At 45.7% G+C, this 24,276-nt stretch overlaps 3 protein-coding genes across 14 annotated transcripts in view; 2 read left to right on the top strand and 1 right to left on the bottom strand.

Annotated features, from left to right (window-relative positions):
- The window catches only part of SUV39H2 (SUV39H2 histone lysine methyltransferase), a 33,464-nt gene extending 21,205 nt beyond the window's left edge, over window positions 1-12,259 (top strand). For 3 of the 6 annotated variants that reach the window (XR_016441714.1, XR_016441715.1, XR_016441713.1), the window contains one exon: window positions 4,392-4,480. Coding sequence is in view for 1 of the 6 variants with exons in the window: in XM_090041852.1 (XP_089897978.1) it covers window positions 9,072-9,115 (44 nt within the window). In the remaining 5 variants the exon portion in view is untranslated. Of the gene's footprint in view, window positions 1-4,391; window positions 4,481-9,071; window positions 9,860-10,214; window positions 10,276-12,122 lie in introns of those variants that run through there. The other 3 variants (XR_016441716.1, XR_016441712.1, XM_090041852.1) reach the window with 2 other exon arrangements.
- DCLRE1C (DNA cross-link repair 1C) overlaps window positions 1-23,905 on the bottom strand; it is a 29,851-nt gene extending 5,946 nt beyond the window's left edge. Inside the window, exons 1-13 of the mRNA XM_090041850.1 lie at window positions 23,742-23,905; window positions 23,415-23,466; window positions 19,213-19,297; window positions 9,867-9,926; window positions 9,144-9,199; window positions 6,481-6,582; window positions 5,901-5,973; window positions 5,595-5,735; window positions 4,777-4,878; window positions 3,527-3,663; window positions 2,983-3,037; window positions 2,018-2,106; window positions 927-1,027 (exon numbers count right to left, since the gene is read on the bottom strand). Coding sequence (XP_089897976.1) covers window positions 927-1,027; window positions 2,018-2,106; window positions 2,983-3,037; window positions 3,527-3,663; window positions 4,777-4,878; window positions 5,595-5,735; window positions 5,901-5,973; window positions 6,481-6,582; window positions 9,144-9,199; window positions 9,867-9,926; window positions 19,213-19,297; window positions 23,415-23,466; window positions 23,742-23,850 — 1,162 coding nt within the window. The 5' untranslated portion in view covers window positions 23,851-23,905. The remainder of the gene's footprint in view (window positions 1-926; window positions 1,028-2,017; window positions 2,107-2,982; window positions 3,038-3,526; window positions 3,664-4,776; window positions 4,879-5,594; window positions 5,736-5,900; window positions 5,974-6,480; window positions 6,583-9,143; window positions 9,200-9,866; window positions 9,927-19,212; window positions 19,298-23,414; window positions 23,467-23,741) is intronic.
- The window catches only part of MEIG1 (meiosis/spermiogenesis associated 1), a 31,921-nt gene continuing 19,969 nt past the window's right edge, over window positions 12,325-24,276 (top strand). For 4 of the 7 annotated variants that reach the window (XM_090041859.1, XM_090041858.1, XM_090041857.1 and 1 more), the window contains exon 1: window positions 24,132-24,238. In XM_090041859.1, coding sequence (XP_089897985.1) covers window positions 24,205-24,238 — 34 coding nt within the window. In that variant the 5' untranslated portion in view covers window positions 24,132-24,204. Of the gene's footprint in view, window positions 12,935-24,030; window positions 24,108-24,131; window positions 24,246-24,276 lie in introns of those variants that run through there. The other 3 variants (XM_090041861.1, XM_090041860.1, XM_090041862.1) reach the window with 3 other exon arrangements.

Here is a 24,276-nt window from a genome sequence, read left to right on the forward strand (position 1 = left end):
TTAAAATAACACCCCCCAAACAAGATGCTCCACTGCACGTCTCCCCTGGCTCAAAGAGCAAACACGTAGCAGATGTCAGTCGTGCTGATCAATGTATTACTGGAAACTTTAGACACTATGAGGTTAAGTATGGTACAAGAACTTATACTGAACAGTACCAGCAGTTGCACTGGTATTAACTTAATCATACAGCTTTGTAATTGGGAACACAACACCTCACTGCAGTTTAATTATTAACATTGGAAACATTTAGGTAGCAAAATACCCATGGTTCCAGAACTTCACCACTATCTGTAAGCAAGAAGATAACCGCATCAGACTGAACAGTAGTTACAGGTGCTGCCTTTCAAAGATTCAGTCCTCCACTGAGCTGCATTACCTGAAAGCACAGCTTTTATTGATAAAGCACTTCTGTGCAGTAGCTGGAAGCTGAAAAGTCAACAAAACAGCAGCTGGCATTTGTTGATCAGTGCTGGCTAACTGTGCCCAATCAGATAAGGGAGTATCTGGAAACTGGGGATTTGTTCACATGCTTGCGCTTTTAAAAGCGCCTGGTGCTGCGGCACATGTATTTGTATAAATGGTGAAATACGGGTCAGTGATGAGAAAATGGCACCAGCGTGCTTTTGAACTAACATACTTTGAGGGTGTTTTAGTTCAAAAGTGTACCACCCTCATTTGCTACATGCTGACGTGGATTTAAGCACTTATACAACTGCATGCGGTGCAGTGCAGTGTGCATCTGAGCAGCTCCGCATGCGAGCTGATGCAGCGGATCTCCAGCATGTTGCAGCACAAAAATGTATGTGTATAAATGCTCATTGGTTCCAAATAACACACAAGTGGCAAGACTGAACATAAGCTTGAATTTTACAATGAATTTCTTTTGCCACAACCATCTGTCCTGATGGGTCCTCCTCCTTTACCTGTGTCTGTTGAGTCTGTTGTTCTGGTTCTCTTCAGCATTCCCAGTGGTTTATATTTGGGTTCAGTATTTCTCCTGTATGACCTGCATAATGGCTTTAAGCTGGGGGGGGGGGCAGGAAAAAAAGGATTTTTAGAACTCCTTCAGGGCTCCTACAATATTATGTAGGCATAATAGGGAGCAACAATAAACTAGTTCACTCTTTCAACTTCACCAATTTATTTTAAACACACAACTTGCAGAAGTCACATATTAAAGCCTGTCCTAACTTTGCACCTCTTTTAATGCCCACAGTTCAATGGCCTCACGGCAGCGCTCTCAAAACTGCCAAGTTAAAACACAGCAAAGAGTACATCATCCATGATCATACTGTTCTCTGTGCAACTAAGGAAGAAAATGGAGATTCAACCTTAAAAAAAAGAAAAAAAAAAAGATGTCTTGCAACCACAAAACTGCCACTTCTTACAGTAGCCCTTTCTTGTAATAGCCTAACTACATCTCCCTTCTTGTAATATCAGCCTTGTAAATTAATGTCACAAAGATCTTCCTACCTCTCCAACAGCTCAGCAGGGAGGGCAGGGTAAATTAACTAGTTATGGTACATACAACACATTAATTTTCTGTGCAGAGAGGTTGGGAGTTGAAGTCCCAATGGAGATTTTACTTAAGAGGAAGGATCCTGCTGAGGTTCTCTGAAGCAGGGATGACAAGATGGCATGCACATAAGACATTCAACAATCATACAACAGAAATAGCCCAATATAGCTAGCCTAACATCGGTAAGAGAAAATCTATAAAGATCAGTGAAGCCAATAAAAAAGCTGGAAAGTTTGTAATTTATGCTATGTCTAAAACAACAAAGCGGCACTTGAACATGTGGATTCTCCTCCCATTTGGCTTTCTGAACAAGATTTGAATAGGAGAGAAGAAAGGAAAAGAGAATATGAATAGAAGGGAGGAAGAGGCAACAAAAGCTGACTGCCAGCTGGAGATAATTCCAGGCTGAGGCATAAGTTATCATCATCTTTATAGCAACCAACCAGAAACAGCATCAATAAAATAACCCAGACCAGCCAGCCAAGCAGCACTTACATTGCAAGAGCTTTTTCCTCCGTCGCTCCCACTGGAATTACATTGGGATACACATTCACTGGACAGATATAGCTCAAGAAATCCTTAATCTGAATTAAGGGGAAAAGCAAAAAAAGAAAAGAGAGGTACACATAGTTTAATAATTACTTTAAAAGTATGTCTGTGACACACGCTACCATATGGTAATGCTGATTGAAGCATGTGTATCATAGGGTGTGTGCCTTAAGCATAATGTAGATCAGCACAACCCAGGTGCTGGAACCCTGTACAAACAACTCTAAAACACAGAATCAGAATTAGCTGAATGGATAATATTGTTTTAGAGGTTTTTATTAAAAAGTTTCCCTGCTCCTTCCCTTAAAAGTGTTCAAGCCACCAAGAGATATCTTAAAGCTGGAATCTGTTTTCATACGAAAATACATTGTTCTCTATCATGTATAATGCAGGTTCACAGTTCACATTTGGAAAGGTTGTTCTTATAGACCAGATTTTTTTTAAATAGCGAGAGGAATGTTTGTTTTAAGGAACTGTGTAGAAGAGGCTATGATAACAAACAGGTAGTAATTCTTAATGGTTTAATTTATACAGTGGGGGCCAGAATGTGGAAAAGTCATACAAAAGCCAAAACATAATACCTAAATGTTTCCCACTACAAAGCTGCAACATAACTTTGCCTTAAGCTCTGTCAACATTAAAAGACAGTTGTGCTTAAATATATTAGAAAAAGGTTAGTCTAGATATCCAGTTGAAATACAGGGTCTTGCAACAGCTATGCAAGGGCACTGCTGATCTTGCACTGCCTTCATCACTCATTTTTTACATTCACCCCTTGTCATTACCAAGAAGCTTGTTATCAGACATTTTTTCCCTTGTTGCATTCTAACCTATCGCTTACTCCAAAGTGAGCATAACTACTTCTAACATGTTGTTCGTAACATTGTGAAACTGGACATCATTCTACATACCTCACTGTATGAAGAGTGAAAAGAAAAACAAGCTCTGTATGAACTCTCCCCAATCCTAGAAACAGATATGACAAAATAACTCAAAATTGCCAAGCTCATTACAGCTTCAGTTTGGTTAGAGGTTGAGTTAGGAAACAATTCCAAAGATGACTTAACTACCTGCACAAAACTCAGGGTGTGGACACACCAAATGTATTTACTCTAAAATAAACTGACTTTAGTCCAGCAAACTTGACATGAAGCCCTGCTACAAACTCTTTTCTAGGGCAGAAATTATGTCATGAAAATCTGTAGCAACTATTTGGAGGTGCCTTACTAAGGAGTTCACCTTGTGTCTGCTGCCCTTGTCAATTTTATCCCAGAGTAGCTGACTGTTCAATGTAGGCTGTTTCCACTGCCACACAGTGGCCATGTTCTGTAATAGCATCTACAGGGTTTATTGCAGAGCAGTAGCATCATGCATCTACACCTTCAGGCAAAATGTTAGTAAGCACCCTCATAATGGTTTTATTCATATCACAGCAGGCTTCATAACATTGCTTACCTTACTATTACATCAGTTTTTCTGGTTCTCTCTCCAAACCACATTGTGGAAGGTTTGACACTAATGATGCGCAGCGGGGTTCCATTTTGGGAAGTAATTCCACAGGGCAACCTATTCCCTCGAAGATACTCATCATCCTACCAGATAAAAAGCATCTACTGAAATACAAAGGCAAATATAATGCTGGCCTTTTCAATATGGTGAGGCCACAGCTGGAGTACCGCATCCAATTCTGGGCTCCACAAATTCAAGAAGGATGTGGAGAAGCTTGAGAGTCCAGAGGAGAGCCATGCACATGATCAGAGGGCAAGAGAACAGGTCTTATGAGCACCATGGGACTCTTCAGCCTGGAAAAACGCAGGCTCGGGGTGACCTGGTGGCAGCTTGTAAGTATATAAGGGGTGTGCATCAGGATCTGGGGGAACGCCTGTTCACCAGAGTGCCCCAAGGGATGACAAGGTCAAACGGTCACAAACTCCTCCAAGACCGTTTTAGGCTGGACATAAGAAAAAACTTCTTTACTGTCCAAGCCTCCAAGGCCTGGAATATACTCCCTCCAGAGGTGGTGCAAGTACCTACTCCGGACTCTTAAGAAACATGCGAACGCTTACCTTGCTGGGATCCTGTGACCCCAGCTGCTTCTTGTCCCTGGGGCAGGGGACTGGACTTGATGATTTTATGAGGTCCCTTCCAATCCTAATGTCTACAAAATCTGTGAAATCTATGAAATATGTATTTGCTACTGTTCTAGTCTCATCTACCTCTTTTGGAAGCCCTTCTCTACATCCCATGGTCATATTAACCTTCCTTAACCTATCAGGACCTGCCCTCAATGTTGTCTCCAATTTTATTTGTGTTTCCCCAGTTCTGGGATTCCTGTTGCAAGGTGCTGTACTGGTTTGAAGGTCAACGTAAACAGTACATGAAGCCTTCTATATACCACCTGGCCATGAGGTATCACACATTCTGCGCTAAGGCAGGACAACATAACCCTCTACCCTTTCTAACATATTGCGGGTCTTTCTTCTTCAAGTGGCTGAACTGGAATTTTTACTCACAGTGCTAGCTTTAGACCTAGTAAGATATGCTTCACTTCATTTTATTCAGTAACTAAACCTTTTACTCCCCTTATACCAAGTGCCATTTTCTCCCTCCCATGTTCTTTACTGGGAATGGAAACACTGCAAACATTTAAGGCTACAGCTACTTTTTATACAAAGCTATCAGGTAGTTTACAATCTAGTACATACGCGTGGATGCCGGCATGCATGAATTTGAGTGCGCCGATCCGTAGTGACATGGTACAATATTTCTGGCATGTTTTTGAACATATCCAGCTTGTTCACATGCACCTAAAGCAAACAAATATTTAGTCCTGAACATTACTAAATGCATTTACTAAAAGTTACATTAAAACAAAAACCTGCAGTGCTCAGGAATACTGACCAAATTTGGAGAAGAGCGGGGAAACAGGCAATTACGTAGACACCTTGGTATTTCTACCTCAGCCAAGGTACATCTTTAGCCACCATCTGAAATGGATAATTCTGTTCTGGGAAGAATCTGAGTATGTCCAGCAAGTCCTTAGAAGGTAGCCATAGGTCATCAACATCTGGATCTAACCAGTCAACACCTCCCCCAAGCCATGCCAGGGAGAGTAGCAGTGGCTGAGTCCCAGTCTGGGTCATTCCAGCCGACAGCCAAGAAAAAGGTTGCCAATTGCTGGTCTAGGGAATTAATTTCCACTGAATCAGATTGCTTTTATATGGCATTCCATGGCTGACAAAGAGCAGACTATGAATGTTTCTCCTGGGAATAAGGATTCAATTCTGACTGCAGAGCTGCAAAGTCTCAGTAGATGGCATCTATTGGGAATTTAGTTAATACTGTTTCTATACAAACTAGAAGCTTATTTCCCAGATTACTGCTGCTTTATTAGTATAGCAAGGGAGAGCAGGAAGACCTCTCAGACTGCAGAAATCTTGAGAATAGCATTTTCCAAGTCACTATATTGGCCACACAATCATTGCTCAGGTTGGTTATAAAGCACCTGATATGAAAGCGTTACCTTGGTTCCAAGCTCCTCGCTGAGGTTTATGAACAAATATTCATATCCGTAGGCAGCTTTGCAATTCAGCCACACAACATGATAGCGACTCAGCGTGATCCAGCTACGTACTAACTCTAATATCCCATTTAAACATTCCTCCTAAAATGGTTAGAAAATTGTATGCATTTAACTTCGTAGTAACAGCCAAAGCACCAGACTTTGGAAACATAAAAAATATTTCCTTTAAGAATTAAATAGTGACAAAAGGCTGGTTAATTATCAGTATCTGTGTGTATGTTAGTCTCACATTTGATTTGTACTTACCCTGCTAGGGATATGATAAAATCTGGGATCACAGAAGGTGGTGTCTAAATACACACTCTGAATGTCTTTCACTCTGAAACAGAGAAATGCAATATTATCATGTATGGTGATGACAAAATTGTGTCCCCACCCATCACAGATGCAGAAAGTTTTATCATATTATTAGAGAGACTTCCAATTACTGAAAACGATCATATGCTAACTGCTCACAGAATGGAGGAAATGTAGCAATTCTTCAGCTGTATAGCTGAAATGATAAGATATTGAAATAGCAGTGCAACATATCTATCTTGCATTGCTCTAGTTTAGACTTAAATATACTGGATTCTAGAAAGTCTGAAAAACACTATTTTCTGGTAATATTTATGGCACTGTGTCACTGCTCATCTCAGCCTATAAATGTAATATGGATCTACTGACTTGCAAATAGCCTTAGTCAATTAGTGGGAGATGAAGGGAAAAGGTGACATTAGTCCAGCCATAACATTTATGGCTACAGATTCTTTAAGTCTTTTTAAACTTCACACTCACAGCAAGTCTCAGCAGAAACTAAATTTAAGGATTATAGGATTTTTTGTACCTTTTCCCTGAATGCAAAAGCTCCATCCTGGCTGCTTCTCCTTTTGCTAGTCTGAAATCCCCAGTATAAAGAATTGTGCCGTTTTCACCCTGAAACAAAAACCTACGTGTGGAAACACTAGTTAATTTCAGCAATAAAGTCCTGTGACTGCTACAATGAATTTATTATTTTGTTTGTAGAAATTGAAAGAAATGCTCTAGATTTGCATGTGACATAGCAAAGGTAATAGCAAAGGGCATAGCAAAGGCTATGTACCTCACTGGTGTAATTTTAATGAATCCATCAGACATTACCAAAACACTAAACTTGATTCAAGTTCTGTGTTGAGGACAGTCAAATGTCTATGGCAGGGGTGCTTGACTCTGGCCCACGGGCCAAGTGTGGTCTGCTGAGTCAATGCATCTGGCTGGCAGGGCTCCCCACGCATCAGAAGATCTGCTGGCGGGGGAGCTGTGGCCATTAATAAGGCCACCCTCCACCCTGCTGATTTCCCAAACCCCAAGCTGCACATGCCCAGTCAGAGCCAGGCTGCACCCCTTGCCCCATGGGACTGGAGTAAAGCCAGGCCATGCTCCCTTCCCTCCCCCTCTCCCGTATACTATGAGGCTGGGCCATGCCCCTTCTCCTGTGGGGCCAAGCCATGCCCCCTTTTCCCTGGGTCAAGCTCCCTTCCTCCCTCACCCCACTCAGAGGGCTGGGTCACATTCTCCCCCCAACCCGACCTGCATAGCCATGTGAAGCCCCCTTCCCCCACTACGGGGACAGGCTTAGGCTGGACTTCCCCATCTCCTTCCACGTGGTTGGATGGTGCCTGCTGTGCAGGCCCTGGGCATTGGATCAGAACCATCATCCAGTCTGTGGTCAGACCAGGCACTGCCCATTCAGCCCACTGGGGGAAAAAATTGAGCGCTACTGCTTTCATAATTTCATAGTAGTTAGGAGTCAGAAGGGACCTGAATAGATCATCTAGTCTAACCCCCTGCCACTGGCTGGAGCACACACTGGGATCACATGACCCTAGACAGGTATTCATCCAACCTCTTTTTGAATTTACCCAAGGTAGGAGCGAGGACCACTTCCCTAGGAAGTTGGTCCCAGATCCTAGCTACCCTAACAGTGAAATAGTGCTTCCTAATCTCTAACCTGAACCTATTCTCCAGCAGCTTCTGGCCATTTTTCCTCCTCACCCCAGGTGATGCTGATCCTATTTGCTGCTGATCTCCCCTAACGAGTTTGTAAGCAGCCACCAAATCCCCCCTCAGCCTTCACTTGCTGAGGCTGAATAGGTTCAGGTCCCTCAGCCTCTCCTCATAGGGCCTGCCCTGTTGCCCTCCAGCCAAGTGGGTGGCCCTCCTCTGAACCCTCTCAAGGCAGGCCACACACAGATTGGTTTAAAAATGGCAGAACCCGGTCTAAGAGTTGCCCCACACCAAAGGGCTACTGATCTAAACTACACCGCTTACAGAAACCCACATTACTTAAATCAATTCCTCATCAGGCTTTTTGAATATGTGTACCTAGCCTAAATGATGCATTTTTCAGGGGCAAGATCTGTGGATGCAGTTCTCTCATTGGAAGCAGGAGTTGGCTATTTGTCAGGAATATACATCTCAATCCACGTGAGAATTATTTGGACATTTGGAATCAAATGATACTGAAATAGGTTGCTTTTCCCCTCCTCAAGCTGCTCACCACTCTAGGAAATCCTGTTTTACCACCCACATGAAAGTGAAATAAGAGGCTACAGCTTTCTGCTACTATTTGTTACCAACATTTAGAGAAGCAACTAGTGAAGTGAGAGGTAGAGAAAAGGGCAGACTCCACTTCCTTTTTTTTGATTTAGTTATAAATAAGAAATTTTAAATGCAATCCCATATACAATACCCATGTGTTTAGATTGCTTTGGTTAAGTTTTCAGTTGTTTCCTTAAGTCTCACATTTTCCAACCCAGGGCTCAGAGCCAAACCCATATGAAAAGTCTCTTTGTAAATAAGATTCTGGAACACAGCAATTGCACTCATGACCTACTCATAAGAATACAAAATAGAGCATAACTGAGCCCAGAGAAGGCAAGTTTCTCCCACTTTGTTAGTATATCCTGCACAACCACTGTTATTCATCTTAAAGGAGGCTACTAGAATAGCAACAAACATGGATTAGCAAACTATAGTATTGTTTTAATCATTAAAAAAACCCAACCCTGTTTATAAGTACCACATTTTCAGTTTGATTTAGGAAAAACAGTCTTTCCCCCCTGAATGACAATATCTGTAGTTAAAGACAATGAAATGATATTGCTCCTACAAAATCCCAGAGGCATCAACCAGTTAAACCTTAGATTTAGGTTTAATCATAAGGAGTTAAATACATACAAAATATTAAAATAAAAATTGCATTGGGGGAAAAAACAAGGGGAAAAAAAGTATGACTGGGTGTTTCTGCTGCATGCCCAAAAGTGCAAATACAAATGTCCAGACTGTAGGTGCCCAATTGCAGGTCAAACTCACATAAGCAGAGTGCAACTGTTATGCTTGGGGGGGGGGGAAGAACACAGACATCATCAGAATGATATTGTCATTTCTTCTCTCTAGAAAAATGGAACTTACTATTACAACAAGCCATCATTTACATTTAAAACCATACTGAGTGTGGACAGCACATACATGACTGATCCTGGGCAGTGACCAGCTGGGAGAAGTGTCACCACTATATCTTCTTTCTAAAAAAAAGGCAAGCCAACATATTAACAGGTTAGTGCAAGTCTCAGGCTGTGGGACCATGGCCCTGACCTTTTCTGAAAGTGATCAGATCAATCTACAGCTCTCCTGAACCTCTGGTGGCACTTGGGTGCACCTTCACTGAGAGAGGAGTGTGGTCTTCTCTTCCCTGTTCCACTCTCACATTCTGCATGGCAATGGCTTTCAAGTCATTTCTGACTAGCTGATTATGTCTCAGACCAAGCTCATGGATTCTGGTCAAAAGGGACCATGCCACATTCCCTTTCTCCCTTATGTTTTAAGAGCTTGTTTGTTGAAGGTCCAAATCTCAAAATGCATTGCTTCACCCCACACTGGCTCTGCATAGGAAAAAGTGCTGAGTGCATGCCTGGCTTCTAGCTGTATTTTTTAGTATGGTTTTTAGACACATTTCAGTACGGCTAAAAAAGGCAATGGAGACACATGAATGGAGAATCAGAGGAGCAGCGGAAAGTTGAAGAGCACAGCTGAAGATCAGAAAAGTAGAAGAAAGAGGACTCCACCTAGCTATATATAGCTTTGAAAAGGAGAAATTGCTTGTTATTACAATATTTATTTCAAAGTTTAATTTCCATTCGTATGTTTAACAAAACAACATACAACGCCCCCCCTTTTTTTTTATATAATTACCTCACCCGACGTTTCATCAACTAAAGAAATCTGAGTTGGAGTTTCAACTTCAAGTGCAATCTACAACAAAAAAAGAAATGTATTTTAAGATGCATTGCAAATTGCCGTTAGAATATGCTTAATAACAGGTATTCACTAGTATTATGTGGACATCTTAAGTGTTCATATAGACTTAGTGTAGACAGCACATTCTTTTGGCTCCAGAAATAGCCAAAAGAAAAAAGTCTCTTCCAATAACAAATTCTGTGCAAACTGCTCCTGGCTGGGGAATAGATGCATTCATTGGGCTCCCAGTCTATCCTCCATTTGGGCTAATTCTTGCATGTTTTTTCCCCTGTCCTGATGCAGGCCACAGGATGATTTAGTTATCTATAGGACTGAAAGACCTGTACAAAGCAGGAGTGTGGGGGTAAGTGTCTCTCAATCCTCGTAACATGAGCTGCGGCATTGATCATTCCAGCCCCTTGGCTTTGTTGGATTAGCAGATGAACAACTTGGCCCTCAGCCGCTATAAAGTCTTGGTCTCATTACAATCCCAAAGCTGTGATTTTGGATTTCCTTACCAGATAGCTAAGATCTGAGTTCGCTATACAAGTAGCAAACTCAAACTGAGCTACAAAAGAATTACATGTGCCAAGGTCAACCAATACCTAAAACGAACTCTAGTTAGTGCTGTTCTTAAAATACCAGTACCACTAAAGGTGGATCTATACATTTTCTAAATGTCACTTGGCAGATCTGGTTCCCCACAGCCCTAGATGCTTGGGTCTCTACAGAGTCAAAACCCTGCTGCAGAAGTAGCAGCTGGGGCCTTTTTTTCTCTGTAAAGTCCCTGAAGCAAGTAAGTATTCCCTGCAGCTCTTGGCAACCCCTCTGTGCTCAGTGGCATCTCCCTCCCATGTCATTCTCCCTTGGCATTCTCTATTCACAACTCTGGGCACAGGAAGGAAAGACCTACCTGCCACTGCTGTCCCCAGGGGCAGAGGACATCCTAGAGCTGCTCCTGTCCTGCTCCAGTTGGGCCTGGGAGGATCAGCTATGTGGGAAGCTGGGCTTAGCCTGGGACAGGGACAGTGACAGGCAGGTTCCCCCTCCCAGTCCAGGTGTTCCCCACTAGCCTGGAAGTGGGTGCAGAGGACCCTAATGGAGCAGGCCAGGAGCAGCTGGGACAGCAGTGGCAGCATCAACAGGTGGGTCTCCCCTTCCTGCAGACACATAAATACATAGAGAGGGCAAGGCAGGGGAGAAAGAGATGTCACTGAACATAGGGGGTGGGTGCTGAGACCAGGGGTGGGGAAGTCTTAATTGCTTTGCGGACTTAAAGATAATTCCCAGCTGTTGCTCCTGCAGCATGTACTACCCAGCATGGGGTAGGGGAGGGGGCACGCTGAAAGCAGGGGTGCAGCCCCTCTGCAGCACTGGTTGCTGCTTCCACACACCCCTTTTCAAAATCCTGAATGCACCTATGAGTACCACACATGGGAATTCATGACACCTTGGGCCATTAATGAAATATTTAAACAAAAACAACTCTGCCTCTCAGTACCAATTAACTGCCTGAACATCATTCAGCACAAACAATTGAAGTAGGTGAGCTGCGTCACACTTCTACCCTCCTCCCTGGGTAGAGTACATCAGTATACCTGCCACAGAGAACCGTAGTGGAATTAAACCGAGTCAAATTCAATGGCAGTCTTTAGGTCCAGGCTTTAGGTCTGATCTGCCTCAAGAAGGTTCCTTCACAGTCAGTTAAAGAAAATTTGGTTGCAGAGGTTAAGTAAAAAATTCTGTCTGTATGCTGCAATCTCTCTGGGAGGTTTCAAACAGATCAAGATCAACTCTCCCTCTTTGCATGAACAGATTCAATCAGGTTGCTGATCATAAAACATTTAGACAACATTATAAACTACTCTCCTACTCTGATATTAATCAATTTTACAATTGTGGTGCATACAGAAAGAGATGATGATGATGATGTTTATACCAGAGCTTGTGAACAGAACACCCAATCTACTGCTGTCTGATTAAGTGACTACATATTTTGCTCCATCACTGTAAGCCATTACTGGGAACAGAAGCTGCAATTAGCTGAATAAATTTAAGTCCTGCGGGAATGGGGCTCCCCCCACCTCTCGCACATGTATTCTTCTTGGGGCCTTGGAGGGGCAAGTGAGGGAGCTCCAGGCAGAGGTTAACAGGCTGAAGGGGATCAGAGAAGCAGAGGACAAAACTCACAGGTATTTCCTTTCCCTGCAGGGCCAAGCACCAAAGGGAGAAGAGTCCCAGGATGTGCCCTCCACAGTGGAATGGCAGAAGGTTCCCTCCAGAGCCAGGGCTGCTTGCGGTGGTGCAGTATCAGTTCCCTCAGTGCAGCTGGGGGACAGGTATGAGGCCCTGGCAACACTGGAGGAAGAGGAAGGAGAGGAGGCCACTCCATGCACAGAACAGACTGAAGGAGGCCAGCTGACCCAGAAGAGACGCCAGGTACTTGTCATAGGTGACTCCATCCTGAGAGGAACAGGGGGCCCCATCTGTCACCAGGATCCCATGACACGCGGGGTCTCCTCTCTGCCCAGAGTTCAGATTCGGGATGTGACGGAGATGATCGCAGCCCTTATGTGGCCCACTGATTGCTACCCCATGGTCCTAATCCATGTGGGCACTAATGATGCTGCCAGGAGCAGCCCAGATCACCTGATGAAGGACTACAAAGCTCTGGGGGACAAGCTGAAGGAGACAGGGGCACTGGTGGTCTTCTCATCTGTTCTCTCAGTGAGCAGACTTGGACAACACCATGAGACCTGCATCAGGGAGGTCAATTTGCGGCTTCAGAAATGGTGTCTCAAGGCCAGCTTTGGCTTTTTGGACCACGACCCATTCTTCAGAACAAGAGACATGCTTGGATGGGATGGGCTTCACCTCTCCCCTCAAAGGGAGAGTGTGTCCTCTTTCAGATTGGCTGATCTCCTCCAGCAGGCTTTAAACTAGGTTCACCTGAAGAAGGGGAGAACAAGGACGGAGGGAGCCACAGAACACCGAACCAAGAGACACCCACAAGATCAACCCAGGTACGCAGCAAAGATCCTATTAGACAGCAGTTTAAGTGGGGAACAGGGACAGCCACCAGGATATTAGGTGTATATACACAAATGCCACAAACATGGGAAACAAGCAGGAGGATCTAGAGCTCTTGCTGGCGAGCAACAACTTTGACCTAGTGGGACTAACTGAAACCTGGTGGGACTCTTTTCACAGCTGGTGGGAATAGAGGGCTATAGGTTGTACAGGAGAGCTAGGTAGGGAAAAAAAGGTGGGGAGAGATAGAGTAAGGAAAAAAGGTGGGGGAGTTGCTCTCTATGTCAAAGAACAGTACACATCTTCCCTAATCAAATTAGGGTCAGAGGGTGGTCAAGCATAGACTCTGTGGGTTAGGATCCAAGGGGCTTGGGGTGAAAGGGATCTGGTGGTGGGGGTCTACTACAGGCCGCTGCGCCAGGATGATGAGCTAGACCAGGAATCTTCCAAGCGGCTCAAAGAGGCTGTGAGGTCTAGCGATATGGTAGTCATGGGGGACCTTAACTACCCAGACATATGCTAGGAGGAGCAGTCAGGTAGATCTAACCGCTCTTGCAGGTACTTAACCTGTATTCAGGACCTCCACCTAACACAGGAGGTAAAGTGTCCCACCAGGGGCCACGCCTTGCTCAGCTTGGTGTTGGCCACAGGGGATGACCTGGTGGGGGACCTGTGGATTCAAGGTAACTTGGGGGACAGCGATCACCAAATGATTAAATTCACTATCCAGCAAAGGGCAGGCATTATACCCAGCAGGGCATGGGTGCTGCACTTTAAAAAAAGATGACTTTAATAGACTCAGGGGATTGGTTAGCAGGGTGCTAGGAGCTAAGAACTTAGATGTGTTGAGGGTCCAGGATGGGTGGATATTCCTCAAGGAAACCATTCTTTGGGCTCAGAGTGAGCCTATCCCATGGGAGAGGAAAGGGGGCAAGGGGGCCAGGAAGCCCCTTTGGATAACCAGGGGCATCCAAGATACTTTAAGGGCAAAAAAAGAGTCGTACAGGAAATGGAAGCAAAGGGTAGCTAGCAAAAAGGAGTATACTTCTTTGGCCCGCACCTGCAGGAAGTCAGTCAGGAAGGCCAAGGCAACTCTAGTACTCAGGATAGCATCAGGGATTAAGGACAATAAAAAGTCCTTCTTTAGGTACTTCGGGAGCAAAAAGAGGGTGTGGGGTAGCATAGCAGCCATATAGGAGAGGCAGGGGGACTTAGTGACGGATAGCAGGGACAAGGCAGAGATCTTCAAAGAGTTTTTTGCCTCCGTCTTCTTAAATGGGAATCTAGACAAACCCTCAACATACATCATGGACACCAACAAAGGGAACATCAGCCGACCAACAGTCAGTGCTGACACAGTAAAAAGACACTTGGAGGGACTGGACGTATTCAAATTACTGGGACCAGAGGGACTCCACCCATGGGTAATGAAGGAATTAGCGGGGGTCATAGCTGGCAAAGATATATAAGCACTCATGGCACTCGGGTCAGGTTCTGGAGGACTGGAAGCGGGCTAACGTCCCAACGTTTCAGAAGGGGAGAAAGGAGGACCCGGGGAACTACAGAACGGTCAGCCTTACCTCTATCCCTGGGAAAATCCTAGAAAAAATTATCAAGGAGCACATCTGTGGGAGCCCGCTGGCTAATGTGATGTGGAGGAGTAAACAACGTGGGTTTTTAGCAGGCAGGTCCTGCCTGACTAACCTAGTTCCCTTTTACGGCAAGGCCACTAATTGTTTAGATGCAGGAGTTGAGGTAGATGTTATCTATCTGGACTTCAAGAAGGCCTTTGACAAGGTATCCCATACCATCCTGATAAATAAACTGAAGGGATTTGCCTTGGATGATTACATGGTAGACTGAGTAGCAAATTGGCTCAAGAGTCACACTCAGAGGATAATAGTGGATGGGTCGGTGTCAATCTGGAAAGATGTGTGCAGTGGAGTCCCTCAGGGCTCAGTTCTGGGGCCGGTGCTGTTCAACAACTTTATCAGCGATCTGGATGAGGGGGTGGGAAGCACCCAAATTCACGGACAACACAAAATTATGGGGTGCAGCTAACACCCTGGAGAGGTGGAACCAGATCCAGGCTGACCTAGACAGGCTGGGGAAGTGGGCAGAGAGCAACAGGATACAATTCAATAAGAACAAGTGCAAGGTGCTACATCTAGGAAGGAAGAACTGCCATCACACCTACAGGCTGGGGGGTGACCTTCTCAGCTCCACTAAGGCAGAAAAAGATCTTGGAGTCACTGTTGACTCCAGGATGAACATGAGTCGCCAATATGATGAAGCAGCTGGCAGAGCCAATCGCACCTTGCCGTGCATCCATAGGTGCTTCACAAACAGGTCCAGGGAAGGAATTCTCCCCCTCTGCATGGCACTGGTCAGGCTGCAGCTGGAGTACTGTGTCCAGTTCTGGATGCCGCAGTTCAAGCGGGATGCAGACAACCTGGAGAGGGTCCAAAGAAGAGCCACTCACCTGATTAGAGGCCTGCAGGGAAGGCCCTATGAGGAAAGGCTAAGGGACCTTAACCTCTTCAGCCTCTCCAAGAGACGGCTGAGAGGGGACCTTGTGGCAGCGTACAAATTCATAAGAGGAGAGCAACATGAAGTAGGCAATGAGCTGTTCACCAGGGCACCCCCTGGAACGACAAGGAACAATGGCCATAAGCTACTAGACAGAAGGTTTAGACTGGACATTAGGAGAAAGTTCTTCACGGTCAGGGTTGCCAGAATCTGGAATGGGCTCCCAAGGGAGGTGGTGATCGCTCCATCCTTGGGGGTCTTCAAGAGGAGACTGGACAGTCACCTGACCCCAGGGTTGGTGACTCTTTTCTTGCCTACCAGGAGGTCGAATTAGATGGCCCACTGAGGTCCCTTCCGACTCTATGAATCTATCTATGAATCTAAGTCGTTAAAAAATACAAACCTAGAAAGCACAATTATAAAAAATGTCTTAACGCTGCACAGATGTTTGTAAATACAAAGATCAGGCTGATCTCTACACATGGAGCCTTCCTGCATTACTAATCTGAGACAAAATAATCACATAGCCCTGAAAACTTCCTTCTCTAGTGGACGGACACCTGCCAGGCTGGTACTCTAGGCTGGTGTCCCACTGCTCTCGAGCACCTCTTGATCGGAGACCAGCTCTTGCCTTGGCTTCTGGCTCACTTCATATACAAAAGCTCCCTGTATCATCCCATATAGAAATACCCATAGGACTAGTGCTGACTCCCTCCAAACTCCAAAGTTTAAGCATACCTTTCCTCAGAGCCCCAGCCTTGTGGGCATTCTGCCTTTACTAGTCACCTCCTCAGGGACATGCAACTAAGGAAGCAAATACACAGTGTTTGCAACTGTTCCAAAAACTCTTCCCTCTTTACTGTTGCACAAGAAATATGTGGAGCTGGACAAGACACATACTTACATACCCTTCCCTATGCTTAATGCGCAGTAGCCTAATAATATTGCGCAAGAGCATGCCAGGCAAAAACCATGTTAATACACTACTGCGCAGTAATGTTAGGCTACTGTTTTTTTAGGTCACTAAAAAACTGTGCGCCAGCGCTACTGCAAAGTAACTGTAGTTATTGCACATTTAGTTAGCACTTCATTAAGCAAGTACTAAACTAAATGCACAGTAACTACTGTGCATTAATGAACGTGTAGACGCACCCAGTAATGCTAGGCATCTTACCCGACTTTCACGGAGGGGGAAACTACCTCATATTCATCATGCAGCAAGAGTGGAAAGATTGGCAGTTACTACAGACTGGAAGTTTTCCTCCCAGGAACTTTTTTGTATGTGCCCACCCACAAACTGTGTGGCTTGATTGCATGTACCCACCCTCAAACTGTGTGGTTTGAGATCCATTATTAAAACTCTGTCTGGGGAAGACAAGCTGGAGGCAGCTGGTTTTACCTGAGATATGGCTGCCCAAAGACGCTCCAGTCTGAACAGGTTTAATGACTATGTCTCTTTTCTGGGAGTTACTACAGAACCACAGAAGGTCCATTTAAACCTAACAGTCCATTGATCTAGCATGGTTAAGGAACACCAGTTACTTAGTTAATGGTACCAAAGGGGTAATATAGCCAGCATCACACCTGGCCACTTGACACCCCAGCTTGAATGGCCAGATATCCATTTACAGATAGGTTAATCAAGGGCGGCCTTTGACATGAGGCCAGAGCAGGGCTTAAACTCCTGGCTCCAGAGCCATAGCAAAGTGCCTTAACCACTCTGCCACCATGTCACCCCTTGACCCACGGCTCCCACCTGCAGACCCACTCCCCACACAGCCTGTGCTGCTGTCTTGGGCGGACAGGATGGACCCTTGTATGGACAGTGGTGCTGGGTGTGTTTGGAGCCCCAGAGTACACCTCAGCACTGGCAGCCCCACACAGTCAAGCCCACCCAGGAGAAGCCACTTTTGCAAAGGCGCCCAGTGCCCAGCAGAGCAGAATGTCCCTCATTCGGCACCTAACCCTACCTGCACTCAGCCTGTCTCTGTGGCAGCCCCTGTGCTCAAGCTCCCCTTGAGTGCGTGGTGTTGCCAGGGCAGAGACAGCAGCTGCAGGAGCCAGTAATGGTCCCTTTGTTGCCAACAGCAGCACCCTGTGACTGCTCCCCAACTCACCCTCCCTCTTCCACTGCTTGCTGGGATCTGTAATCTGCTGTGGGCAGGCCAGCGGTGGGACACGGGGACTGGACTATACTTACCAAGGTGCTCCAGGACTGTGGCCATAATTATTGGCTACAATGATCAAAAAAGCCAATAGCTGATAAGTCATTTCTCCTTTATCACTGCCAATCCAATAGGCAACCAATTTATCAGTACACCCCTAAATAAAACCTTTACCCTACTCATCCCACTAGCGCTACATCAAACTCCTTTGCTTATAAGTTACTCAATTTACACAAACCCAAGTTAACAGAGACCAAACAGGTGCTGTACCAAGATAACTGGAAGTGATTTGGAACTCAAAGTAAAATACTTATAAATGCTTTAGCTTTACAGTGCAATCCAATAGGTAGACATAGCACTTCACACAGGATAATGTTTGCCACCCAGAAGAACATATCCCTGGCTCAGAAGCTTAGAGGCTACAGGCTCAAGTAGTGCAAGATAAGACTCAGGCTGTGTCCAGATCAGTGCAGATGTTTGGTTCCCTGGGGACAAGTAGCTGTGGCACACACCTTGTGCCACTATTGTCCCTAGGGAATACCATGCACACTCTGCCGTGCACCAGGTTACCCTGGGTGGGGTAGGGGGGGACTATGCTGGTCCCAGCAGCCTTACTTGGGGTCCTGGGAAGCTGGAGCCATGGCAATCCTGCAGCTGGGAACCCGGCAGCTGAAGCGTGGCTCTGCCAGGCTCTAGTTTTGGGTGGGTTGTGCTGCACCACCCTGCTTTTTTTCTGCACAGGTTTTTCTTGAGCCCCAATACCAAAAAAAACCTTCTGCACTTCCAGGTAGCAGTGTGGGGAATGCTTGCACATGCAGTGTGTGGCACTGTAGATGGGTTTCTGGTACCACATACCACAGGGCCATGCTTGTCTGGACACAGCCACACTGTCCAGGCAGAGGAATGTGTGCCCTTTATAGAAAAATGACAGGTGGAGAAGTTTTCAATTAGGCACAATTTCATATGTGCCACATCTGGGGTGGAAGAGATGAACAGCTGCAAGTAGGTCACTTTTGTATAATGCAACACTGGCTCAAGGAGTATGGCATTCAACTTCCACTGTTTACAACTACAATTCAAGCGGGCAAATTGTGTTTTGTAAGAATTCTGCATCTGGATACAGATCTCACAAGGCTGGAAGAAAGACATTAAAAAGAGAGGGATATAACACTGACAAATCAGAAAGGGGAGGCTTTAAAACAAGTGAAGAGTAACATGTTAAAAGAAAAGGGGGTAGTGAAAAGACAAGAAAAGCGGAGGAAAGTATGAAGGAACACTCAGAAATCAGGTAGAAAGTAATACAGAACCAACAAAAAGGGAGTGCTATAATTAGATGCTAAAACAGACTAAAAGAATGAAGTTGCTTGTGGACAGAAAGGCAGCAGTAAAACCAAGCAAAAATAAACCCACTCCAAAGACCAGAATGGGACATAAGTTACCCAGCGTTTTAGGTGGATACTGATACCAACTACAGAAATTTAATACTGTTTCTTTGGAGAAGCAGTAGTCCCACCCCCCCACTCCTGTCTACTGGCAAGGAATACAACTTGCTTTAACCTGAAAAAAGTGTAACTTACAATGCGAGTCTCCCAAAACTTGTATTTTGGGCTGGTCAGCAGCAGCTCCTTCGTTACTGGAGAACAGTATAAATGAACTTTCAGGCTGTGCAGAGAGAAGATAACAAACTTAGTTTTCAAAACAGAGTAGGCAACAATCATTAGATAACTTTGTGGCAGTGCATATCTGCTAGACTGGCCCCCCACCTGAAGGGAAGTACAGCCCTGCAACTGTGGGGCAATCCAGGGAACTGTTCTGCCTCAACCTGGCCAAACTCAAGCTCTGTTCCTCCAGCTGGTCTGTAGGCCTTCCCAAAATAATATGGGTTTGTACCTACAACCACTTTGTTTTTAAAAAAATCCTTCCTCCATTCCTTTCCTGTCATAAGAACAAAAGAATTGCCATCTTTTGTACAGAGTATTACACAGTGGCAGAGAACAGATGTGGAAGAGCACAGTGGGCTGGATATGACCAGAGTTGGGTTTTTTCCCTCATTGTTCCTCTCTCACTTGCAGTTTCCAGCATTTAAGGTCTAGGAAGTTCTGCTTCAGAGGCTGTATTTACAACTCCTATGCTCAGTAGTTACTAATGCTCCTTTCCTCCAAAAAATTGTCCAATACATTTTTTTTTTGTGATTCCGGCTAAACTGTCAGCTTCCACACTTTAATGACCCAGTGTGTGAAAAAACTTCCTGTTGTTACTTTAAACTTACTACCTCCTAGTTTCATCTTGTGACCCCTAGTTCTTCTATTTCGAGGAGAGTAAATAATAAATCCCTACTGACTTCCTCTTTACCATTTAGTATTTTGTAAACCCTTATCATGTTCCCCCTCAAGTATCTCTTTCCTAAACAGAATAGACCTAATCTCTCCTCATATGGAAGCCCCTCCATACTCACCCTTGCTGCTCTTTGTACCTTATCTAGTTCATCTATATCCTTTTTGAGGTGAGGGGACCAGACCTGGGCACAGTATTCAGGATGCAGACACACCACAGATTTATGAAGGGGCATTGTGATGCTTTCATTTCCATTCATAATTCCTTTCTTACTCCTATCATTTTGTTTGCCTTTTTTATGGCTGGCTGCTGAGCACTGAGCTGATGTTGAGCAAGCAGTTTGCAATGACTCCCAGATCTCTCCTCCGTAGTAACTGCTAATGTAAAGCCCATCATAGCGTAGGCATAGTTTGGGTTATTTTTGCCCAGGTACATCACTTGACGCTTATCTACATTGAACTGCACCTGCCATTTAGTTGCCCATTTGCTCAGTTGGTGTACATCCTTCTGTAGTTCCTCACAGTCTACCTTGGTCTTTACCACTCCAAATTAATTTTGTGTTGTTGGCAAGTTTGCCCACAATGCTACTCACCCCCTTTTCCAGATCATTTATGAATATGTTAAACAGCACTGGTTCTAACACAGATACCTGGGGGACTCCACCTTTTACTTCTTTCCATCGTGAAAACTGACCATTTATACTCACTCTTTGCTTTCTATCTTTGAGTCCATTCTAATCCACATGTAGATGTTCCCTGTAATCCTGTGACTACCTAACTTAGTTAAGAGCCTATCATCGGGGACCTCTGTCATGATCTGAATTTAAGGCTTTGGTACTTTCTCTGGAACAGATGATAACTATCCCAAGCTCTGATGCAGAGCTGGGAATGTGGTTCCTTATGCTAGTCTAGACTTTGGGAAAAGATCTCCAGTTTTTTTTTTATTGCTGGCAGAGAGACTCTCGATTTACTTTTTAAAGGGAAGGCTCAATAAACTAGAACTTGTAAACTCACCATCAGCTCTGGAGAATAACCCCAAAACAGGATGGTTTGTGAAAAGACGGTTGCCTATTTGAAAAATATTGTTTTGAAGACAGACAATACCAAGATATCAGGCCTTACTTGTCTGCCCTTCAGAAAAGCTTCTTGTACTATTTCACCTACTTTTACTCTGGGAAGATGGGGAGAGAGAGGGAGAAGCCAAAATTTTCCTTGGGAACAGTAAACAGGTCACTGCAGAGGGCACTAGGTTACAGTGTACTCCACCAACATGCAAACTCAGTAAGTGCATCCTTTGCTTAACTGCATACCAGAACGCTAGCGCCAAGTTGTTGCCAATTACTGATATTGTAACAAACCCCAGTTATCTGTATATCAGTTAAATGCATAAGCCACTAATGTGTATGGCATCTATCAACTCAATTTTCTTTTGGATAACAATCATGCCCCTGGGCAGCTACAATGAAACAATGAAGGGAAGCAGCTGTGGAAAGTGCTGATAACAGAAGCCTTGCAAACAACAAGACCAGTCAGTTTCAAGGCAACTTTCCTTCATGTTCAAAGTTTCTAATAGCAGCCCTGAAATTATCAGAAGCCAGGGAAACAAGGGTAGCAGGCTGCATTCCCTTTACATTGGGTGGTGTGTGTGGCCATGCACACCATGCAGTTTAGAGGGAACGCTGGTAGCAGGTCAGCTTCATACTAGCCAACACCACAGCACTCTGTACTTTGAGGGTATTCTTGGATTAAGGTTTAAGTGCATACTCCAGTTACATGCATGGTTGTTTTTCAGCCCCAAAACAAGGCACTTATTTTGATCCTGGGGTCAAAATAGAGGACACTGCATAGTAGAGGTCCGAACACAAATAATCTAGTGCCAATCAGAGATGTTAGTTCACCTGTTACACTTTAACAGATCCGATCCAAGCACAATCCGCCTACTTTGGGATTCTGATGCAAATTTTCGAAGTACAGAAGTCCACTATTGGAACTTGGAATCTGGCCCACATCTAGTCAATAGTAAGGATTTCTGGGCGAATAACTGCAGTGGGCAGCAGCAGTTCCAATTTGTTCACAATGACCTTGGGAACAGTATGATCTAGTGAGAAACTAAGGGTATTTTTACAAATGCAAGCACCACAATGCTGGATGCTTTGAAAAGTGCCCAGCACTGCAACACTTGCAGTTGTGTAAGTGGCAAAATGTGTCAGCACTGAGAAAACGGCAGTGGCATGCTTTTGAACTAAAACACATAGGAGGTGCTTTAGCTCAAAAGTGCACTGCTGCCTTTTTCTGTGAGGATGTGCATTTTGCCACTTATACAACTGCACACAGCAAAGTGCAGTTCAGCCCAGCTCACATGTGGAGAAGACTTGATTAACTGAGCCTGCTCTGACGCAGCAGATCTCCAGTGCACTGCGGGACAAAAAAGTATGTGTATAAATGCCCTAAGTTTGCTAATGCCCCATATCACTTGATGAGGAGGCAACAAATGAACTTATGGCTCGAACAAAGGAAAAGTATCTCCAAAACTCATCTTCTTCATCCTATTCCCTACAGCTTGCAGCTTAGTTATTAAATCACTTGTGTTTTCCATTAATGGTTTGTACACCGGGGTCTGGACAGTACTAATATGGCTCATGAACATCTTCTCTACCCAAAGTGAAAAAGCAGGACATGTTCAAATGTTCTCACGCTTTGATCAGAGATGTGGAAACACAGCTGCTGTGCACATCATGCAGAGCGATGAGCCCTGGTTAGAAACCAACAGATGTGGTGGGGGAAGCTGTGTGGTTTGGGCAAACAGTCAAGTTCCAAAAGCAAGTGCACGACCCACGACCCAGTTATTTCTCCACAACATTTTAATGAGAGAAAAAAAAAGTGCAGCTTTCAGGTCCCTAGAGTCTAAGGATGCTGCCACTTAAAGCTGGATAGAAACCAACTATGAGGTAACATATTTTCAAGCATTAAATTTGCAGCTGGCTGGTTCTTTTCGTAGCTACACAGACATTTTTAAGTGGCAGTGGCGATGCGTAGAGGGTGTGCATGGCTGCATGTGCACTCCCTGTGCTTGGCGGTGCACCCCCTACAAAAAGGTGCTGCCGGTCGCCACTTGCCATTCACTCCCCGGCCAACGTCTGCGGGCTATCCTCAATTGCTACCACCACTGACAGCGCCTGCAGGTGGTCGCCAACCACTGGTCAGCACTTGCCTTCACCCCGCCCCTGACAGCGCTGCAGCTGCCTGTGGGAGCTCACCATGCCCTGCCAGCCTCCAGGGGCACATGGCATTTCTGTTATGCGGTGATCATTACTTGCACATGTGGCTGGTCTCCATTTATCGTGTGGGTAGCCAGTTATTCGTGTAATATACGTAACGTGTGACAGAGGCCCGAATGACGCGTGCTCACGATCCTACATCAAGAACTGCCCACGGACCCACGCTACCTGCACTCCAGTCGCCTTTTTAAGGATGGTGCCCTCAGCCCCTTCATGTGATCTGCAAGGAAGAAAGAAATAAACATTCCCAGCATGTTCCTACAGGCCTGGAGCCACTTCACATCAGCTGCAGAAAACTTTTAGGCATGGAGACAGGATACCTGGAGCAGCCGGGCTCTCCAGTGCCAGGCCAATCCCTTTCCCAAGGCAGTTGGCCGCTCTGCCTTCCGCCCGCTGCCCTGCACCCCTGTCCGATCGATGGCTCCGCGCTCTGCCCCGGCCCACAGATTGCTACGCGCTCTGCCCCCCGTCCTGCGCCCCGGGCGCCGCGCTCACCCTTATGGCAGTGCGACAAGAAGTAGGCCCGCGCGCGCAGGTTATCACGGTCGAAGCGATCGATGGACACCCAGGGATACTCCCGCGTGCGGCCCCCGAAACTGCTCATCTCCCCGCCGCCGCCGTCACTGCCGCCTCCCTGCGCGGCCCAGCTTCCGCCAGGTCCCTCCTGCCCCTCTCCCATTGGAGGCGGTGGCGGCCAATCGTGGAGCCGCTCCTGCCGCGCGTCAGCCGCACGGGCGGGTCCTTTCCTCCCATTGGGCGCGTGACTCCTCCCCCCCTCCCCCCGCTCGTTGCTGGTTGGCCCGCGCCCTCCCCCCGGTTGCTAGGCGACCGCAAACGGCCGCGGCGCGAGGACCGCATGGGGTGAGTGGCCCGGGCCCCGCCCCCCCTCCCCACAGAGGAGTGCTGGGGGGGGGGACAGTCTGTCCACAGGCGGGGGGGAGGAACACGGCATTCTGGGATGCTGGAGGACCGCGGTTGTGCGGCTTATCAGGGTATCCGGTATTTGCGGTATTGGTGTTGTTGCATGACG

This window comes from Crocodylus siamensis, chromosome 4 (genome assembly GCF_052110815.1).
Source record: "Crocodylus siamensis isolate JL-2025a chromosome 4, ASM5211081v1, whole genome shotgun sequence".
NCBI lineage: Eukaryota > Metazoa > Chordata > Crocodylia > Crocodylidae > Crocodylus > Crocodylus siamensis.